This window comes from Macaca nemestrina, chromosome 16 (genome assembly GCF_043159975.1).
Source record: "Macaca nemestrina isolate mMacNem1 chromosome 16, mMacNem.hap1, whole genome shotgun sequence".
In the NCBI taxonomy this organism is placed as follows: Eukaryota; Metazoa; Chordata; class Mammalia; order Primates; family Cercopithecidae; genus Macaca; species Macaca nemestrina.
In genome coordinates, this window is record NC_092140.1 from 101,393,591 (window position 1) to 101,411,937 (window position 18,347).

The 18,347-nt window shown below is 47.4% G+C and overlaps 1 protein-coding gene across 13 annotated transcripts in view; it reads right to left on the minus strand.

The window, feature by feature from the left end:
- LOC105490248 (spermatogenesis associated 13) overlaps window positions 1-18,347 on the minus strand; it is a 326,039-nt gene that overhangs the window by 17,923 nt on the left and 289,769 nt on the right. For 12 of the 13 annotated variants that reach the window (XM_071081540.1, XM_071081538.1, XM_071081539.1 and 9 more), the window contains 5 exons: window positions 6,889-7,025; window positions 4,762-4,941; window positions 4,135-4,320; window positions 1,887-2,066; window positions 201-433 (listed from right to left, as the gene is read on the minus strand). In XM_071081540.1, the coding sequence (XP_070937641.1) occupies window positions 201-433; window positions 1,887-2,066; window positions 4,135-4,320; window positions 4,762-4,941; window positions 6,889-7,025 (916 nt within the window). Of the gene's footprint in view, window positions 1-200; window positions 434-1,886; window positions 2,067-4,134; window positions 4,321-4,691; window positions 4,711-4,761; window positions 4,942-6,888; window positions 7,026-18,347 lie in introns of those variants that run through there. The other variant, XM_011755689.3, reaches the window with a different exon arrangement.

The following is an 18,347-nucleotide window of genomic DNA, read 5'->3' on the forward strand; positions in this document are numbered from 1 at the left end:
CCCGCCCCTCGCCCGCCCCCCTCACCCGCCCCTCGCCCGCCCCCCGCCCGCCCCCCTCACCCGCCCCCCGCCCGCCCCCCTCACCCGCCCCTCGCCCGCCCCCCTCACCCGCCCCTCGCCCGCCCCTCGCCCGCCCCCCTCACCCGCCCCTCGCCCGCCCCCCTCACCCGCCCCTCGCCCGCCCCTCGCCCGCGCCTCACCCGTGCTCCTGTGTGGTGTACTTGAGCAGCTCGGCCAGCTGCAGCGGGTATTTGCAGATCTTCTGCACCGGTGTGAGCAGGAACCCGTCGATGGCGATGTCAATCATCTGCTGCAGCAGGCGGCAGGCTTCGAAGAAATGTCTGTACTTGCCCTGCTTCATGAGGTTGGCGAGCTCCAGGCAGGCGCCCGGGTGGTTGTTGCAGTACTCGGAATAGATGGCAAAGCCCTCTTGCTGGGAAGGAAAAGCACAGCTTCATCAGCTTCTGGGGTGCCTCTGGGGCATCCTCCCAGCCCTCTCTAAGGGACACTCCTAGAAAGGAGGAAGAGGGACTACTGCAAGAAGGACAGGGCATGAAATCCGCTGGCGCCCGAGCTGCCCTGCCACGGTTTCCACAAGTGTTATCTGGCCGGCAGGAAGGGGTGCTTCGGCAGGCTCCTGAGGCGGTTGGGGACGAGGCTGCCCTGGGACTCAGCACGCTGGTCTCCTTCTAGCCTCCCTCGCACTCATCCTGGCAGGTGGGTAGCAGGGCCTCTAATGTCCCCCTCCTGCAAATTTTTTCAACTCAGCTGAAAACCATGTATGCAGTTTTGATGGCTGCTTATCCTTTGCGGTTTAAAACTGTCTTGTCAGGTTTTCCTCAAAAATGCCCATTTCAACACACCTCTCTTCCCATTTCTCTGCTGTCACCCTGGCTGGGCCTGCCACGACCCCTTCCCTGGTGGTAGCAGTACTCCCCCGTCCTCACTGTGGGACTTGCCTTCCTCAGGCCACCACCCGGCCTCCAGCCTGTCCTAAGGCGGCTCCTGCAGGAACCTTCTGTACAGGCCACACAAGGAGGCCTGTGACAATGTCCCAAATATGCCCAGGTCACACATGGGGCCCAGCCTCCAGCTGACTGACTGAACACAAAAACATGACGCCCAGCCACTTAAAATCTATCTGCCCCAGAGGACTCTAGACAGCTACTGAGCCCAGCACCCAGGAAGTGAAGGTGTGGTGAGGCTGTCATTGTTATTATTATTACTCTTACCGTTCCTTAGCTATTTGGGCTGGGACTAAAATCTTCCTCTGAAATCTTCTAGCAGTAAGTAGTAATAGTCAATCATAAGTTAAAAAATGATAAATGCATGTTATCACAGGAAGGTTCTGAGGCAGTTACAGTATCACAAGCACGTGTCCTGGAGCCACATGCCCGGGTCTGCCTTCACAGCTGCCTCTTACTGGTATGTGGCCTTGGGTTACTTACTCTCTGGGCCTCAGTTTCCTCAACTAGAAAGTGAGAGATAATCATATCTACCTCATAGCAATACACAAGCCAATATAAGAAAACCTTGGAAACAGTGCCTGAAACGTAATAGACACTTACTGGATATTACTAGGAAGGAGTCCATAGTTCTTATGGCATAACCCTTAGAAATTTTTAAAAAGTAATTACTCCAGATGTAACCCCCTAATTCCAGACTACATAAAAGGGTTTTGAAGAAATGAATTTGGGACATTTAGACAAGATTATACAGATTTCGTTTATATGATAAGCATATAAGATAGAAGAAACATCTCCTTTTTATGGAAGATTCATCTAGCAAACAAACAATAAAGCTAAAGAGACTCCTGTTGTTTGTGGAGATGCACGTCAAAATTATGTCACCAGATGTTATTAATAATGAAGTAAAGGGTGGCGCACATTTTGAAGAAAGCAAGATCCTATTTCACTCAAGTGAGGTTCCTCTTTGTTGTACTGTTTCTCAAGGTCTTTCAGGAACTTTCTTTGGAATTTGTAAATATCTTCAATGTTTCCAAAAATAGTGGCTAGCTGCGCAACAGTGAACATTCCCGTGTGCTTGCGGCACTGTCGGAGATAGCCCTGCAAAATACAGAAGCAATGGCTTTCATTTGGAGATCCAAATAAATTATTTGACTAGTACAGCTTTTGTAGGCCTAAAACCATGATCTTAGAATGGATTTAATTAAAGAAAATTAGTTTAACCTCTATGAGTCTCTGATGAGGTCATCGTACTTCCATGACTGCAACTTGCCATAGGTGTTTTAAAATAAAAAGAAAGCAAAAAGGCTCATGCCGTTGGATTTAGGATCCAATAAACCATGTAATGTTTCCAGAAACAAGTTTCAAATACCAGAGCTCAAAAACTGGTGTCGTCGCATGTTTTTCCAAACTCTTCAGATAATCATTCTCCCAACCCTAATTCCATTTCACAGCCTAGGTGACTTGTCAAATGCAGAATGTCACTGCTTGTTGAACAGCCCACGCAGCTCTGTGCACTGTCCATCAGGGCAAGGATTCCTCTTACTCGAGGATTCCACCAGCACCGGCTTTCTATGGCCAGCACCAATCTGTAGGTCTTTAATCTGAGGCTTGCACTAATTATCTATGTGCAACACCATGGCTACACTATGGCTTGGGTAGGAGCTAGTGGGATAAGAAGAAAAGGCTGTACATACATGTAGCAGCTAACTCAAAAAGAGTTATCATGACATTCAATAGAATGAACTGACCATGGAGTACAACACATACCAATGACTGCTTGGTAGGAATTTTAACAGGAAAACAATATAATGTAACAGTTCAGAAAAGGAGAGGTTCTGGGGCAGACTGCCTGGGTTTAAATCCAACCCCACCACTTAACTTCTCTGTGCCTTGGTCTCCCCATCTGCAATGCGGGTTAACAGGACCTGCCCAGTGAGAATGCTGTGGTAGCCAGGTTAATCCAGGTAAGGGGTGGTAACAGTCAATGCTCAATAATCATGGGCAGTTCCTCTTATTTCCCTAAATACCACCGCAGAACTGCTTCTTTTGCCACACACTCACACAGAATGAGATGGCTGGCACAAAGAAGCTGAACACTGGCCTGTCCACACGGCTGGCGAATCTGATGAGAGAACGGGCAGTTCTCTGACTTCAACTTGTCTTCAGCACTGAATGGTCAGTGTTGAATGGATAGTGCAGATATCAGCATTTATAGCTAGAAGAGCCACAATGAGCAGACAGGGCGAACAGCAGTGTAGTGTGATGCTCGTACACAATCCATAAAAGCACAAAATACCACAGGAAGACAAAACCCTTTCAGGTGCACCTCTACTAATGACAAGCTCTCTGAAATCAGGATAAGACTACAAAATAAAATTTATTGCCAAGTAGAATAGCATGATACTAGAATATAGCCTCTGATATCACCAATATAAAACTCACATTTTTTCCCATCTGTGTCTAAATGACTCAGGGTCTCATCTGTGAGTTGGTGATTAGATGCAGTGGGTTGCAGACAGTAACAAACCTTTGACTCTTTGTAAAATCAAGTGAGCATGTGCCTTCTATGAAAGCCATTCTTTTCAAATAATCTCAGGAATTAGGTCCTGACAGAGATAGTTGCAGAGTGCACTTAAGAGAGGGGCTCGGCACACTGGCTCACACCTCTAATCCCAGCACTTTGAGAAACCAAGGCAGGAAAATTGCTTCAGTCCATGAGTTCGTGACCAGCCTCGACAACACAGTGAGACCCTGTCTGTATATAAAATTTAGAAAATTAGCTGGGTGTGGTGATGCATGCCTGTAGTCCTAGCTACTCAGGAGGCTGAGGAGGGAGGATTGCTTAAAGCCCAGGAGTTTGAGGCTGCAGTGAGCTATGATCATGCCACTGTACTCAGTCTAGGTGACAGGGCAAGACCCTATCTCTAAGAAAAGCCTTGCCTCTGAAAAGAGACCCTGACTCTAAAAAACCTCCAGCAACAGCTAGGACAGCCGCAGCACTCAGACTTAGCAGTGCAGACAGCAGGGGCGGAGAAACGAGCAGTGGGTAAGTGTGTACATGTGGGAGTCTGATGGAGGAGTAGGGGGTGGAGGTGGGGAGAAAGCCCAGGCACCTCATGCAACCTCGTAATGTGACCCTCAGTGAGGTCCCAGCCTGGCATCCCACCTCGCAGATGTCTCTGAGGTGTTTGATGTACACCCGCTCAGTGTCCATGATCTCCCGGATGACGTTGGTCCGCATCTGCTGCTTGTTCTCGCAGTGTCTGTGGCGGCTCTGGCTGGCCTCCTCGTCCTGCTCATCACTGCGGGTGCTGATGGAGTTCTCCGATAGCTCTTCCTGATTCACTCGCAACTGCAACCCACACACGGGGGACAGGTGACTTGGGGCAAGGGAGGGCAGCACGGAACAGAGGCAGGAGACCTCCCAGGTTCCTATTTTCCTGTGACCTGTTGAGAAGGCGGCCTGGCCCTCGCCTGAGTCTCATGGCCTCAGCAGGGCTGCAGCTGTGCCAGCAGGCACAAGGACCACAGGGAAACTCCGAGCAACTCGCTTGCCTTCCGTTAACATTTTGGCTGCGACCCAGCCTGATTTCTTACAGGTGTGACTTGCATGTCAGCTAACCATTACAAAAGAGCTGACCTGATGAAAGGCGAGTTCTGACCCGAAAGGATCCTGCAGCCCCCACAGACACTTTGGAAAAGCTGCAAGCGCCCCACACTTACTCTGACGAAGCTCGCGGGGAACAAGCGCCCCCCACTTACTCTGATGAAGCTGCAAGCGCCCCGCACTTACTCTGACGAAGCTCGCGGGGAACCAGGCCTCCTTGTCCTCACTGCGGCCCCACCACCAGTCCTTGTTGGAAGCTTCCAGAACCTGGATGACATCCCCGGCTTTGAAGCCCAGTTCCTGGTCATCCATGGTCACATGGTCCCACAGGGCTTCTGCGCAGACCACGTTGCCATCACTGATCAGCTGGAAGGAGACAGTGGGGTGTGCTCAGCATAGAGCACGCGTGGGCGGGAGGGTGAGGGAGCTACTAGGTGCACTCTCAGGGTGACACTGGTATCCTCTCACTTGGATATGCTGGTGGCATTTGGTCCACACTGACTATGTGACTAGTTACACAAAGAGAACCCAGGAGAACAGACTGGGGAAAAACAAAGTCAGGAGGGGCATCTCTACCTGCTTTTAAAGAAGGCCCTTATACTGGGCGTGGTGGCTCACACCTATAATCCCAGCACTTTGGGAGGCTGAGGCAGGTGGATCACCTGAGGTCAAGAATTCAAGACCAGCCCAACCAAGATTGTGAAACCCCATCTCTACTAAAAATACAAAAATTAGCCAGGTGTGGTGGTGGGCTCCTATAATCCCAGCTACTCAGGAGGCTGAGGCTGGAGAATCGCTTGAACTTAGGAGGCAGAGGTTGTAGTGAGTGGAGATCATGCCAATGCACTCCAGCCTGGGTGATAAGAGCAAAACTCTTGTTTCCAAAAAAAAAAAAAATTAGCCAGGTGTCCTGGCACATGTCTGTAATCACAGGTACTCAGGAGGCTGAGGCAGGACAACTGCTTGCACCTGGAAAGCAGAGGTGCAGTGAGCCGAGATTACATCACTGCACTCTAGCCTGGGCAACAAGAGCAAAATGCAAGAAAAAAGGGAGGGAGGGAAGGAGGAAGGCAGGAAGGCAGGCAAGCCCCTTTAAAAAAAAAAAAAAAAAAAGTGTAAGTTGCTCACTTAGCAGCAGGTCAGTTATCTAGCAAACTTCAATTCTGAAATATTTGCTCCAAAATGGTTTCTGGCAACCATACTAGATGTCACAGAGCCAAGCTTACTAAAGTTATGCACATATGCTACTGGAAGTCTGTCCCTCACATCTCCCTCCCGTGTGGATCATTCATACTTTATTTACAATGCAAGTAAGCTTTGCATCTAACTTTACAGCAATTAAAGAGAACACAGCATGATCCTGAGATCGTTAACAATTAAACAGGAACAAATGTGGCTCCTCCAGCCACCGGTCACGGGAGCAGGTGATACCGCACATCTCCTTAGCGGCCAACAATACACATCACTGGCGATCTCGGTAGAGAGACTGACTCACTGAGGAGTTACGCTCCACACGTTCTGCTCAAGAACGCCAAAAGCTGGAGGTACCTTCCAGAATGATCTCCTAAAAAAAAAGCTACAGCTGCAGGGTGGCCAAAGGAACACCAGATTTGGAGGGAGAAATACACGGGTACCTCCAGCTCTGCCATTCGCCATCAAGTAATTAGACATGTTTCCTCAGAGCGTTGATGAAAATGTGGATAATAACCATGATGTCCGCTTCTTAGATCAGTTGTGAGAATGATACGAGATATCGGAAGGGAGGGTATTCTTTCATCAAATGGAAAGCACTGGCCGAACACGGACGGGGAGCTGCTCTTCTTTACCTAAAAAGATGAGCTGCCTCTACCCCGGAAGCTTAATCCCACACATTTTCCTGGACGAGGTCAGAGAATCACAGTGTTGTTCTTTCTTTATTTTTGAGATGGAGTCTTGCTCTTTCGCCCAGGCTGGAGTGCAGTGGTGTGCTCTCGGCTCACTGCAACCTCCGCCTCCCAGCTTCAAGCAATTCTCCCTGCCTCAGCCTCCCAAGTAGCCGGGTTTACAGGTGTGCACCATCACGCCTACCTAATTTTCTGTTATTTTTAGTAGAGACAGGGTTTCACTATGTTGGCCAGGCTGGTCTTGAACTCTTGACCACAAATGATCCACCCTCCTCGGCCTCCCAAAGTGAATCACAGTGTTGTTTTAATCAGAGTTCCAGGCTTTTGGACATGCTTAGTAAAGAAGAACTACAGAACAAAGTCAGAAGTGGTTGTGGACCCTGAAAATCAGGTATCCCGTATCCACCATTGTCATGTGGAATTCCAGTACCTCATTGATGGCCAGCTGCTCCCCGCCGGGCTGCAGGTACCGAGGGCTCGCCTGGCAGAGGTCCTCATAGCTCAAGTCCTCCTCACTACCGTTGTCATCCACTAAGGCAGACGGCTCAGTACCTCCATCTGAAGAAACTAAAACATACAAAATACAAAAGGCATGATTTAAAAGACACAGCTAACAAGATTTTTTCATATGATGAAAAAATTTGGTAATATACTCCCAAGGGAAGGTAATCATCTTAGAATAAGAAACTGCTAGAAAATGTTTACATTACTCCAAAGTTGAGAGCTGCAGTTCAGTGTGACATTAAGTGAGAGGTGGAATGTTAAAGAGTGTATTGCCAACACAATACCATTTGCAGAGTGAAGACCATCAGGGCACTATGTGTAATTTACTTGGAAGTCTGTGCTCCACCCTGGATATTAACAGCATAAATACAGATAACAACGCTTCCAAACAATGTGCTGGGAAGTCTGAGGAGGTAAAGAAGATGAAAAAGATGATCCAATATTCTGCTTCCATCCTTTATCTGCAAGGCAGTACTACCAAAACCAGTACATCCCAACAGTGTCTCGAGTAGAAATGTGCCATCATTCTTACTCTCCATACATATCTGAAAGGCTCGGAACTCAAAATATGAGAATGAGGAATTATATAGTACTTTTACCAGAAAAGAGAAAGACATATATATACGTGTGTGTGTGTGTGTGTGTGTGTGTGTGTGTATATATATATATATATATTTTTTTTTCCCCCAAGACGGAGTCCCGCTCTGTCGCCCAGGCTGGAGTGCAGTGGTGCGATCTCGGCTCACTGCAAGTTCCACCTCTCGGGTTCCCGACATTCTCCTGCCTCAGCCTCCCGAGTACCTGGGACTACAGGCGCCCGCCACCACACCTGGCTAATTTTTTGTATTTTTAGTAGAGACGGGGTTTCACCATGTTAGCCAGGATGAGCTCAATCTCCTGACCTCATGATCCACCTGCCTTGGCCTCCCAAAGTGCTGGGATTACAGGCGTGAGCCACTGCGCCTGGCCAAGAGAGATCTTTTAAGGACGGTGCAGCTTTTTAGATTGGCCACCCTGGTAGTCAGATTTTCTTTCTTGGGACAATGAACCACGCTCGGCAAAGCCAACAATCTGTCACAGAGCAGTGTCTTCTTTCAGACTCATGGCCTCAGCCCTCTTGTGCAAGTTCAGGGATGTCCCCATCACTATTTTTCCACTTGATCTTAGCCAAAAGGCCGAGAAGCGACGCATCACTATTTTTTCCAGCGGAACAACTGTCAGGTGCTGGGGACAATGACCTTTGTCCTTAAGGGGATGCAATAAAACCCGAATACTCTATTGAGGAATTTTGCATCGATGTTCATCAGGGATATTGGTCTAAAATTCTCTTTTATTGTTGTGTCTCTGCCAGGCTTTGGTATCAGGATGATGTTGGCCTCATAAAATGAGTTAGGGAGGATTCCCTCTTTTTCTATTGATTGGAATAGTTTCAGAAAGAATGGTACCAGCTCCTCCTCGTACCTCTGGTAGAATTCGACTGTGAATCCGTCTGGTCCTGGACTTTTTTTGGTTGGTAAGTTATTAATTATTGCCTCAATTTCAGAGCCTGTTATTGGTCTATTCAGGGATTCAACTTCTTCCTGGCTTAGTCTTGGGGGAGTGTATGTGTCCAGGAATTTATCCAATTCTTCTAGATTTTCTAGTTTACTTGAGTAGACGTATTTATAGTATTCTCTGATGGTAGTTTGTATTTCTGTGGGATCGCTGGTGATATCCCCTTTATCATTTTTTATTGCATCTATTTGATTCTTCTCTCTTTTCTTCTTTATTAGTCTTGCTAGCGGTCTATCAATTTTGTTGATCTTTTCAAAAAAAAACCAGCTCCTGGATTCACTGATTTTTGCAAGGCTGGTTCAACATATGCAAATCAATAAACATAATCCAGCATATAAATAGAACCAACGACAAAAACCACAGGATTATCTCAATAGATGCAGAAAAGGCCTTTGACAAAATTCAACAGCGCTTCATGCTAAAAACTCTCATTAAATTAGGTATTGATGGGACGTATCTCAAAATAATAAGAGCCATTTATGACAAACCCACATCCGATATCATACTGAATGGACAAAAACTGGAAGCATTCCCTTTGAAAACTGGCACAAGACAGGGATGCCCTCTCTCACAACTCCTATTCAACATAGTGTTGGAAGTTCTGGCCAAGGTTATCAGACAGGAGAAAGAAATAAAGGATATTCAATTAGGAAAAGAGGAAGTCATATTGTCCCTGTTAGCAGATGACATGACTGTGTATCTAGAAAACCCCATGGTCTCATCCCAAAATCTTCTTAAGCTGATAAGCAACTTCAGCAAAGTCTCAGGATACAAAATCAATGTGCAAAAATCACAAGCATTCCTATACACCAATAACAGCAAACAGAGAGCCAAATCATGAGTGAACTCCCATTCACAATTGCTTCAAAGAGAATAAAATACCTAGGAATCCAACTTACAACGGATGTGGAAGGGCCTCTTCCAGGAGAACTACAAACCACTGCTCAACTAAATAAAAGAGGATACAAACAAATGGAAGAATATTCCATGCTCATGGATAGGAAGAATCAATATCGTGAAAATGGCTATACTGCCCAAAGTAATTTATAGATTCAATGCCATCCCCCATCAAGCTACCAATGACTTCCTTCACAGAATTGGAAAAACTACTTTAAAGTTCATATGGAACCAAAAAAGAGCCCACATTGCCAAGACAATCCTAAGCCAAAAGACCAAAGCTGGAGGCATCACGCTACCTGACTTCAAACTATACTACAAAGCTACAGTAACCAAAACAGCATGGTACTGGTACCAAAACAGAGATATAGACCAATGGAACAGAATAGAGCCCTCAGAAATAATACTACACACGTACAACTATCTGGTCTTTGACAAACCTGACAAAAACAAGAAATGGGGAAAGGATTCCCTATTTAACAAATGTTGCTGGGAAAACTGGCTAGCCATCTGTGGAAAGCTGAAACTGGATCCCTTCCTTACACCTTATACAAAAATTAATTCAAGATGGATTAAAGACTTAAATGTTAGACCTAAAACCATAGAAACCCTAGAAGAAAACCTAGGCTATAATACCATTCAGGATATAGCATGGGCAAGGACTTCATGTCTAAAACACCAAAAGCAATGGCAACAAAAGCCCAAATTGACAAATGGGATCAATTAAACTAAAGAGCTCTTGCACAGCAAAAGAAACTACCATCAGAGTGAACAGGCAACCTACAGAATGGGAGAAAATTTTTGCAATCTACTCATCTGACAAAGGGCTAATATCCAGAATCTACAAAGAACTCAAACAAATTTACAAGAAAAAAACAATCCCATCAAAAAGTGGGCAAAGGATATGAACAGACGCTTCTCAAAAGAAGACATTTATGCAGCCAACAGACACATGAAAAAATGCTCATCATCACTGGCTATCAGAGAAATGCAAATCAAAACCACAATGAGATACCATCTCACACCAGTTAGAATGGTGATCATTAACAAGTCAGGAAACAACAGGTGCTGGAGAGGATGTGGAGAAACAGGAACACTTTTACACTGATGGTGGGACTGTAAACTAGTTCAGCCATTCTGGAAGACAGTGTGGCGATTCCTCAAGGATCTAGAACTAGAAATACCATTTGACCCAGCCATCCCATTACTGGGTATATACCCAAAGGATTACAAATCATGCTGCTGTAAAGACACATGCACATGTATGTTTATTGTGGCACTATTCACAATAGGAAAGACTTGGAACCAACCCAAATGTCCATCAGTGACAGACTGGATTAAGAAAATGCGGCACATATACACCATGGAATACTATGCAGCCATAAAAAAGGATGAGTTCATGTCCTTTGTAGGGACATGGATGAAGACGGAAACCATCATTCTCAGCAAACTATCAAAAGGACAGAAAACCAAACACTGCATATTCTCACTCATAGGTGGGAATTAACAATGAGTTCACTTGGACACAGGAAGGGGAACATCATACACGGGGCCTGTTGTGGGGTGGGGGTAGCGGTGAGGCATAGAATTAGGAGATATACCTAAAGTAAATGACAAGTTAATGGGTGCAGCACACCAACACGGCACATGTATACATATGTAGCAAACCTGCATGTTGTGCACATGTACCCTAGAACTTAAAAGTATAAAAAAAGAAAAAAAAAAAACCCAAATACTGATGACTGCAGCCAGGAAGTGGAAATATAATAAGGAGAGTCCGAAGCAAGTGGCAGGATTTTAAAGAGAAAGGGACCCTCCTCAGCCAGGGAAAGGCTTCCTTGAAGGCCACTCAGAACAGAGTGACGGCTCCTGATTGCAAACCGAAGGTGGCTGATGCGAAGCACATGCTCCACGGACCCCCAGCACATCTCACGGAAGACGAGACTGCAAAGATCGGGGGCACACAGAAGGGCCTCACAGGCTGGAGTTCATCCCGGGCTGCTCTGCCAGGGTTCGGAGGAAGGAAGCCACAGGACCTAAGCAGAGTCCCCTCATACAGCAGAAAGAGAGGAGGTTTTAGGATCACGGAGGCTGCTCTGAATTCTGGTCCTGCCCTTCTGTGGGCATGGGACCTAAACCAAGTGACCTCATTTATCTGAGCTTCGTGTCCTTTTCGAAGAATCAGGCGACAGAATGCATGTGACACTCTCAGCCTCCTTGACCATAGCTGGAACTCCACAGAGAGTTGAAGGTGTCCCGCCCGCTGAGGGCTGGGCTAATGACAGACTTTGCTAGGACGTGGAGGAAGAGCTGTTGGCGCAGAGCCTGGGGCCAGGGAAGCCGGCTGGGGAGAACACAGTTAGTGGGAGTGGGCGGCAACAGGAGCGGCCCCAGGAAATGGCATCAGGAACTGAGATCCATGTCGGGAGATCAAGTTCATGCCTGCAGCAAGAGATAGGGTCAAGGACGTTTTGGAAAAATTCCAAGTTCCCTGGAGATTTAACAAAAAGCAGAAGTCTGAGGGAGAAGCCGGTATGCTGGGAAGGACAGAGGGAAGGACAGAGGGAAGGACAGAAGCTGGCTGAAGGTTGCCCTGGGATGGTGCTCCTTGGACTTGCTTTTCTCAGGGACTTGGCAAATCCATGTTTCTAGTTACTTGACTAGAAAAGGATGGGCCTGGTTTCTGACTGAAGAGTTCTTTCTTGGGGAGATGTTTTAAATTCAGATCAATGCAACCTGTATTTTCTATGCACAGCTCATCTTATCCGCACTGGCCATGTGCCAGGTCCAGCCCCAGACCCCCCACCCCCCACCACCATGCTTGGCCTCCTGCTTCCCTCACGCCTCTCCTCCTCTCCCCTCATCATTTCAGCCACACTGCTGTCAGAAGCAACCGATTCTGTAAATAGAGCCCAGGAATCTGACACTAAAACAATCATAAACACGGAAAAAGATCCATAATAACGGGGGTGATCAACACTGCAGAAGTAGTATTTCACACACCAGCATTTTAGGTCTTTCTTGCCAAGCAGAGACAGAGCTGTGATGACGAGGAGTTCAAGCTCATGCACTCACGATGCACGGAGCTCCTGAAGCAGGACAGAGGGAAAGCAGGAAGGTGTGCACACGCCACCAGCGGCCTCTCCCAGCCCGGCCCCAGCCCCTCTCTGAGACTGTGCTCAGGCCACCTCCCACCTGGCAGCCCCAGTCCTGTAAGCCTGAGCTCTGGACACAGCACCTCTCAGTGGTGCCCACGGAGCTGGGTCTGCTCACGGGCCCCAGCTTTCCAATTCCTTCCCCCTCTGCCAGGGGTGCCCGTCTCAGAGAATCCCCCACATCCCAGCCATCATCACCTCCTCTGCAGAACCCTCCTGTGATTCCAGGCGAGCCAGCTGCTTACATCCGTGACAGCACACACCACAGTGAGGCATGGCACATGGGTCTGCACCTGTACCCTAGCCGTGAAACCAGCCAGACAGGTGCACCGGACACCGCAACAGTCAGGGAACCTTGGACCAGCTGACAATGGAAGCTGGGGGGAGCTCTCGGCATGCACCAAGTCAGGGTTCCAGGCTCTGAGAGCATGGTGCCAGTTACCCTCTACCCACCTCCACTCCCCTGCCTGGGCCCATCCCCAGTCTTGGTCAGGAAAGGTCAGGGCCTGTGTCTGGGAGGAAAAGTGAGCTGTCTTAAGAGACCAAGAGACAGGGGTGGGGGAGGAGTAAATTCCTGGGCCTGAGCACAAAGCAAGGGGCAGAAGAAAGCACTCCACAGCTTTGGTGTTGCCTTCTGGGCCCCAGCTTTCTTATCTGCTCATTAAAGGAGAGGGGACGGCTGTCGGGGGCATGGCAGGGCCTGGTGCCTCCGGAGAAGGGAGTGCATCCTGGGAGCACGGGTGGGTGGGCAGCAGGGAGCCAGCTATGCTTGTAGGAATCCATGTCTGTCTTGCTGGGGGTCATGTGTGGATCTGTGTCTATCTTGCTGGGGGTGTGACTGGAGGTCCCGAGAAAGCCAGACCTGTGCTGTCTGAGAAACACATTAGAGCCTGCACAATGCGTGGTGACTGATTTTAAATGTAACTTCTGCTTCCTATGCTAGGTCAAGGTGCATACGGGCAGAGAGCAGGAGGTCACCTAGTCTAGTATGTTCTGCTGGTGTGTGTTTGGGGGTTGGTTGGGGGATGCCTTGAGGAAGCACATCATTTTTTTCATACATGAGTATGTCTCAGACTCCAAGGGAAACAGCACTTAAGACAAAAGCCTTCTCTAATCCTGGAGCGGCTGCCCAGACCACGAGGCCCAAGAACTGTGCTGCTTACTGGCTGAGATATCCTGATGCTCCTGGGTTAGGAGAATATACACAAACCCTGCATGTCTAATGCCTAAAGCAGCAGGAATCTTCCAATTTTGCAAGCACTGATCTGGCACTGTCTGGTACCAACAGCATTTTTCCTTATCAGTTTAAACCATGGTTGAGCAAAAAAAAAAAAAAAAAAAAAAAAAAAAAAAGTGAATCTCAGTAAAATAAAGGCACTGCGGCTTCCCACCCAGAGCAAAGCTCTGAAAATGACACTTTCTCCTCGAAGAACTGAACCGTGTTTTCCAAGGGAGAATTCTTTACCATGATGTAGCTGTTGCTGTGAAAATCAGTAAAGAAAGAAAAAAAGCAGGTTGTATTGTATTCATGCATAAATCCACAATTAACAGGAGTCTATTGGAAAGTGTTAGAGCTTTACAGGAGGTACCAGGAGAAAACCCTCTGGACAGAGACATGGACTGGAAATACTGACAGCTCTCTGAGTTTTTCATGAACACTTAGCAAAACAGCTCTGCCGGGGGCAGTGGCGCGCACCTGTAGTCCCAGCTACTTGGGAGGCTGAGGCGGGAGGATGGCTTGAGCCTAGGATTTCCAGTCTGCAATGAGCTCTGACTGTACCACTACACTCCAGCCTGGGCAAGAGAGCAAGACTTTGTCTCGAAAGAAAAAAAGTAAAGAACAAAAGACAACTCTGGCCGAGGTTAATCACAGGAGAGGTTTCAACAGCCACTGTTTCAACATCACGGATTAGCAGTCAGCGACACTGCGGAAGTATGACGGCTCGAGGCGCTCATGCCTCGGCTGACTCAGTCCTGGCAGGTGAGGGGGGCAGAGGCCAGGGGCAAGAGACTCGCAACACGGACGAGGGAAGGGCACGGCGCCTGGAGTGAAAATTCCCGGGTCAATGTCCTTGCTTCACTAACTTCCTAACTAAATGACCTTGGTGCAAGTCACTTCAGCTCCTTCAGCTTCAGTCTTCCCATCTGTAAAGCAGGCATTAGCCTGTATGTTTTACCTGTTCAGAGGTTATTCTTCTGCCTCTGACATCCCACGACCAGATCATCCCACTGGCAGATCTGACTCTAGGTCCTTAAGGCGTCCAGAATCTGGCTACCTCTTACCCCTCTCCCACCACTCAAGCCTGGGTCCCCTCCCACCGCTTAAGCCTGGGTTCCCACCCAGCTTCGGGCTCCCTCGAGCAGCCTCTCCTGGTCCCCCTGCTGCCACCACTGCCCCCGGCAGGCCGAAGCTGCCAGAGCGATGCTGGCAAACCATTCCTAGACTGGATTGTGTCACTCCTCTGCTCAGAATCATCCACAGGGGAGAGAGCCAAAATTCGTGAGACCTCTCCCCAGATACACTGTGCCTCCCGCCCCTCTCCAACCAATGGCTCCTGGCTGCAGAGACCACAGGCACTCCTTGCCCAGGGCCACTGTTCGTGTGCCTGACAGCTCTCCCCAGGTACACACACACTGGCTCCCTCTCTCACCTTCACCATCCCACTTAAAAGCACAACCCTCACTCTTACTCTACCGTCTCCCCTGGTTTAGTTTTCTCCATAGCTTTTGGCACCGTCTAATGTATTCTGTTCATTGTCCAGAATGCAAGCTCCAGAAAGGCAGTAATGCTTGTCTGCTTTATTCTTAACTGTGTTCCTAACACCTAGACCTGCTTGGCACACATGGGAGCAAAAGGAGGGAGGGAAGGAGGGAGGAAGAGAGGGAGGGAGCGAGGGTGGGAGGAAAGAAGGAAGGAAGGAGGGAAGGAGGGAAGGAGGGAAGGAGGGAGGGAAGGAGGGAAGGAGGAAAGGAGGGAAGGAGGAAAGGAGGGAAGGAGGAAAGGAGGGAAGGAGGAAAGGAGGGAAGGAGGAAAGGAGGGAAGGAGGAAAGGAGGGAAGGAGGGAGGGAAGGAGGGAAGGAAGGAGGGAAGGAAGGAGAAAGGGAAAGGAAGGGAAGGGAAGAAGTACAGCACGTGGACTTTGTGCAAGGCTTTGGGGTCAGATTAACTTGCCTTCAAATGATAGTGATGCACGTTTTTTTCTTGTCTATATTTTTGTGTTTTGAGTATGAGTCCTTGGTCAAGTTTCTTTCTTTGTTTTTTTTCACCCATTGAATGTGGATGACAATACCCATCTCAGGGTTTGTACATTCTGAACAAGTACTTGTTATTGGTGTGCTTTGAACTTCAAGTGGAATGATGATATAAGAAAGCACCCTGTAAACTGAAAACCAGTATAGAACTGCAAGATGCGGCTGGGCACGGTAGCTCATGCCTGTAATCCCAGCACTTTGGAAGACTGAGGCAGGAGGATCCCTTGAGCCCAGGAGTTTGAGACCAGCCTGGGTAACATAATAAGACCCATCTCTATAAATTAAAAAAAAAAAAAAAAAAAAAAAGAATTGCAAGATGTTATGTTATCAGGCACCTACAATGTGCTAGGCACTGATTTAAGCTGTGGAGGTGAACAGGCTCATATAATCCTCATGACGATGCTACATGGGAGGTACCGTCAGTTGTCCCCATTTCTAGATGAGGAGACTCAAGTCCCAATAACACACAGCTGTGTGCGGCAGGCCCAGGCCCTCTAACTCTTACCCACTGGGCGGAACTGCCTCCCCCAGCAGTGGCTCTGGTACTTGTAACAAGACAAAATGATATTAAAAACAGTCTTAGTATCCAAATCTGGGTGTTTTGCTCCCATTCTGGAGAGCAGCCGTATGTCCTGCCCTCCCCGGAGCCCCCTCACTAACCCTTTCTTCCGACTCCCAATCTCCGCGCCCAGTGGGGCCTGCCAAGGACCTGATTCCGTTTTCTGGTTGTATCCTTTTCCCTTCACCACCCCAACCACTTTCACGATTTTAAAGTCCCTTGAAGTTAATGACTCCTGTGTCCCGTAATTTAAGCGTGTTTTATGGAGTGGGATTTCTCAGTGTCTGATGTCCACACAGGAAGAATCTTCGTGCTTTGCTTTGATGCTTCGTCCAAGCCTGGTGGTTTTCTAGGACTCCCGACACTTACTGTCCTTCTATGTGTGTTTCCTTTAAGATGGTCGCTTACCATCTTAAAGGGCAGGACAGGCTTAAAGCAAAGGACAGACGTTTGATTTTTGTCTTTCCAGCCCCTAGCATAGTATCTGCCACACAGAAGGCACTCAGTATGTGATTTCCAATTGAACTGCAAATTGCTGATGTGGAAACTGAGGTTCCAAGAAGTTGAGTCACTTATCAGGGCTACACAGGGGTTGGGTCCGAACCAGGACGGGAATCCAGGCCTCTCTGATTCCCACCCCTGTGCTCATCTGAGACTGTAGCTAGAAAAATCCCCCAGCCAGTCTTCATGACTCTGTTTCCCTCCCCAAGCCATCCTATATATTACTTCCAAGGTGAACTTCTTAAAACAGTGGTTTTATGATGTCACAAGAAATGACATGGGAGTTGTCTATTGCTTCATGACAAAATTATTCTACAGTGTCTTGTCTGTAATCTGACTCCACTCTACCTGAACACTTTATAAAGTGTCACATACTCTCAATAGACATTGTTCAGTTGAATTATGAATTGCTGATGGGGAAACAGCAATTTGCAGTTCAGCTGAAAAATCCTACATGCCATAGTCCACAGCGCGTCAAAGCCCAGGCCAGTTCCGCTGGGCAGAGTTCCTCATGATCGCCAGACCCACAGGCCGGTGCTGCTGCTGCCTTCACGTCTTTATGTTCCATTCCTCACTGACTTCAATGGGCTTGGATCCTCAACGACGGATGAAAGTTAATAATGGTGACTTCTTATCTAGGGGAATTTCAATGCTGTAAAGCTATTATAAATTCTCAAAATGTATGTCACCAAAATCAGGAGAAATGAATATACTATAATAACTAAAAAGTAAATGTTGTTTCTTTCTTCCTATGTGATGAACATAATAACATTAAATTTTACCATCTTAACCACTTCTAAGCACACAGTTCCAGTTCAGCAGTGTCAAGTATATTCATACTGTTGTGTGACAGAACTTCTTCATCTTGCAAAACTGCCACACTTCTTAAACATTACTCTTCTCTTCTTCCTCTCCTGTTCCCTGGCAACCACCTTTCTACTTTCTGTTTCTATGATGTTGACTACTTTAGATACTTCATAGGAATGGAATCATACAGTGTATGTCCTTGTATGGCTGGTTTATTTCACTAAGCATAATGTCCTTGACATCCATTCATGTGTACCAAGTGTTAGCATTTCCTTCTTTTTAAACAGGCTATAATATTCCATTGTTTGGCTAGCACTTCTATTGATTTTTAAAAAAGGAAAAAAAAAACCCCAAAATATTCCATTGTGTATATACACACCACATTCTGTTTATCTGTTTGTGGGTAAACATTTGGGCTGCTTTTACCACTTGGCTATTGTGAGTAATGTGCTACTATCTTTTTGAGACCTTGCTTTCAATTCTTTAGTATACTGGATCAAACGGTAATTCTAGTCTTAATTTTTTGAGGGTCCTCCATACTGTTTTCCACAATGGCTGCATCATCTCACATTCCCACCAACAGTGCAATTTCTCCACATTCTCACCAACTGTAGTTTCTTTTGGTGGAAAAACATTTTTTGGGGGAGGGGTGGGGGACAA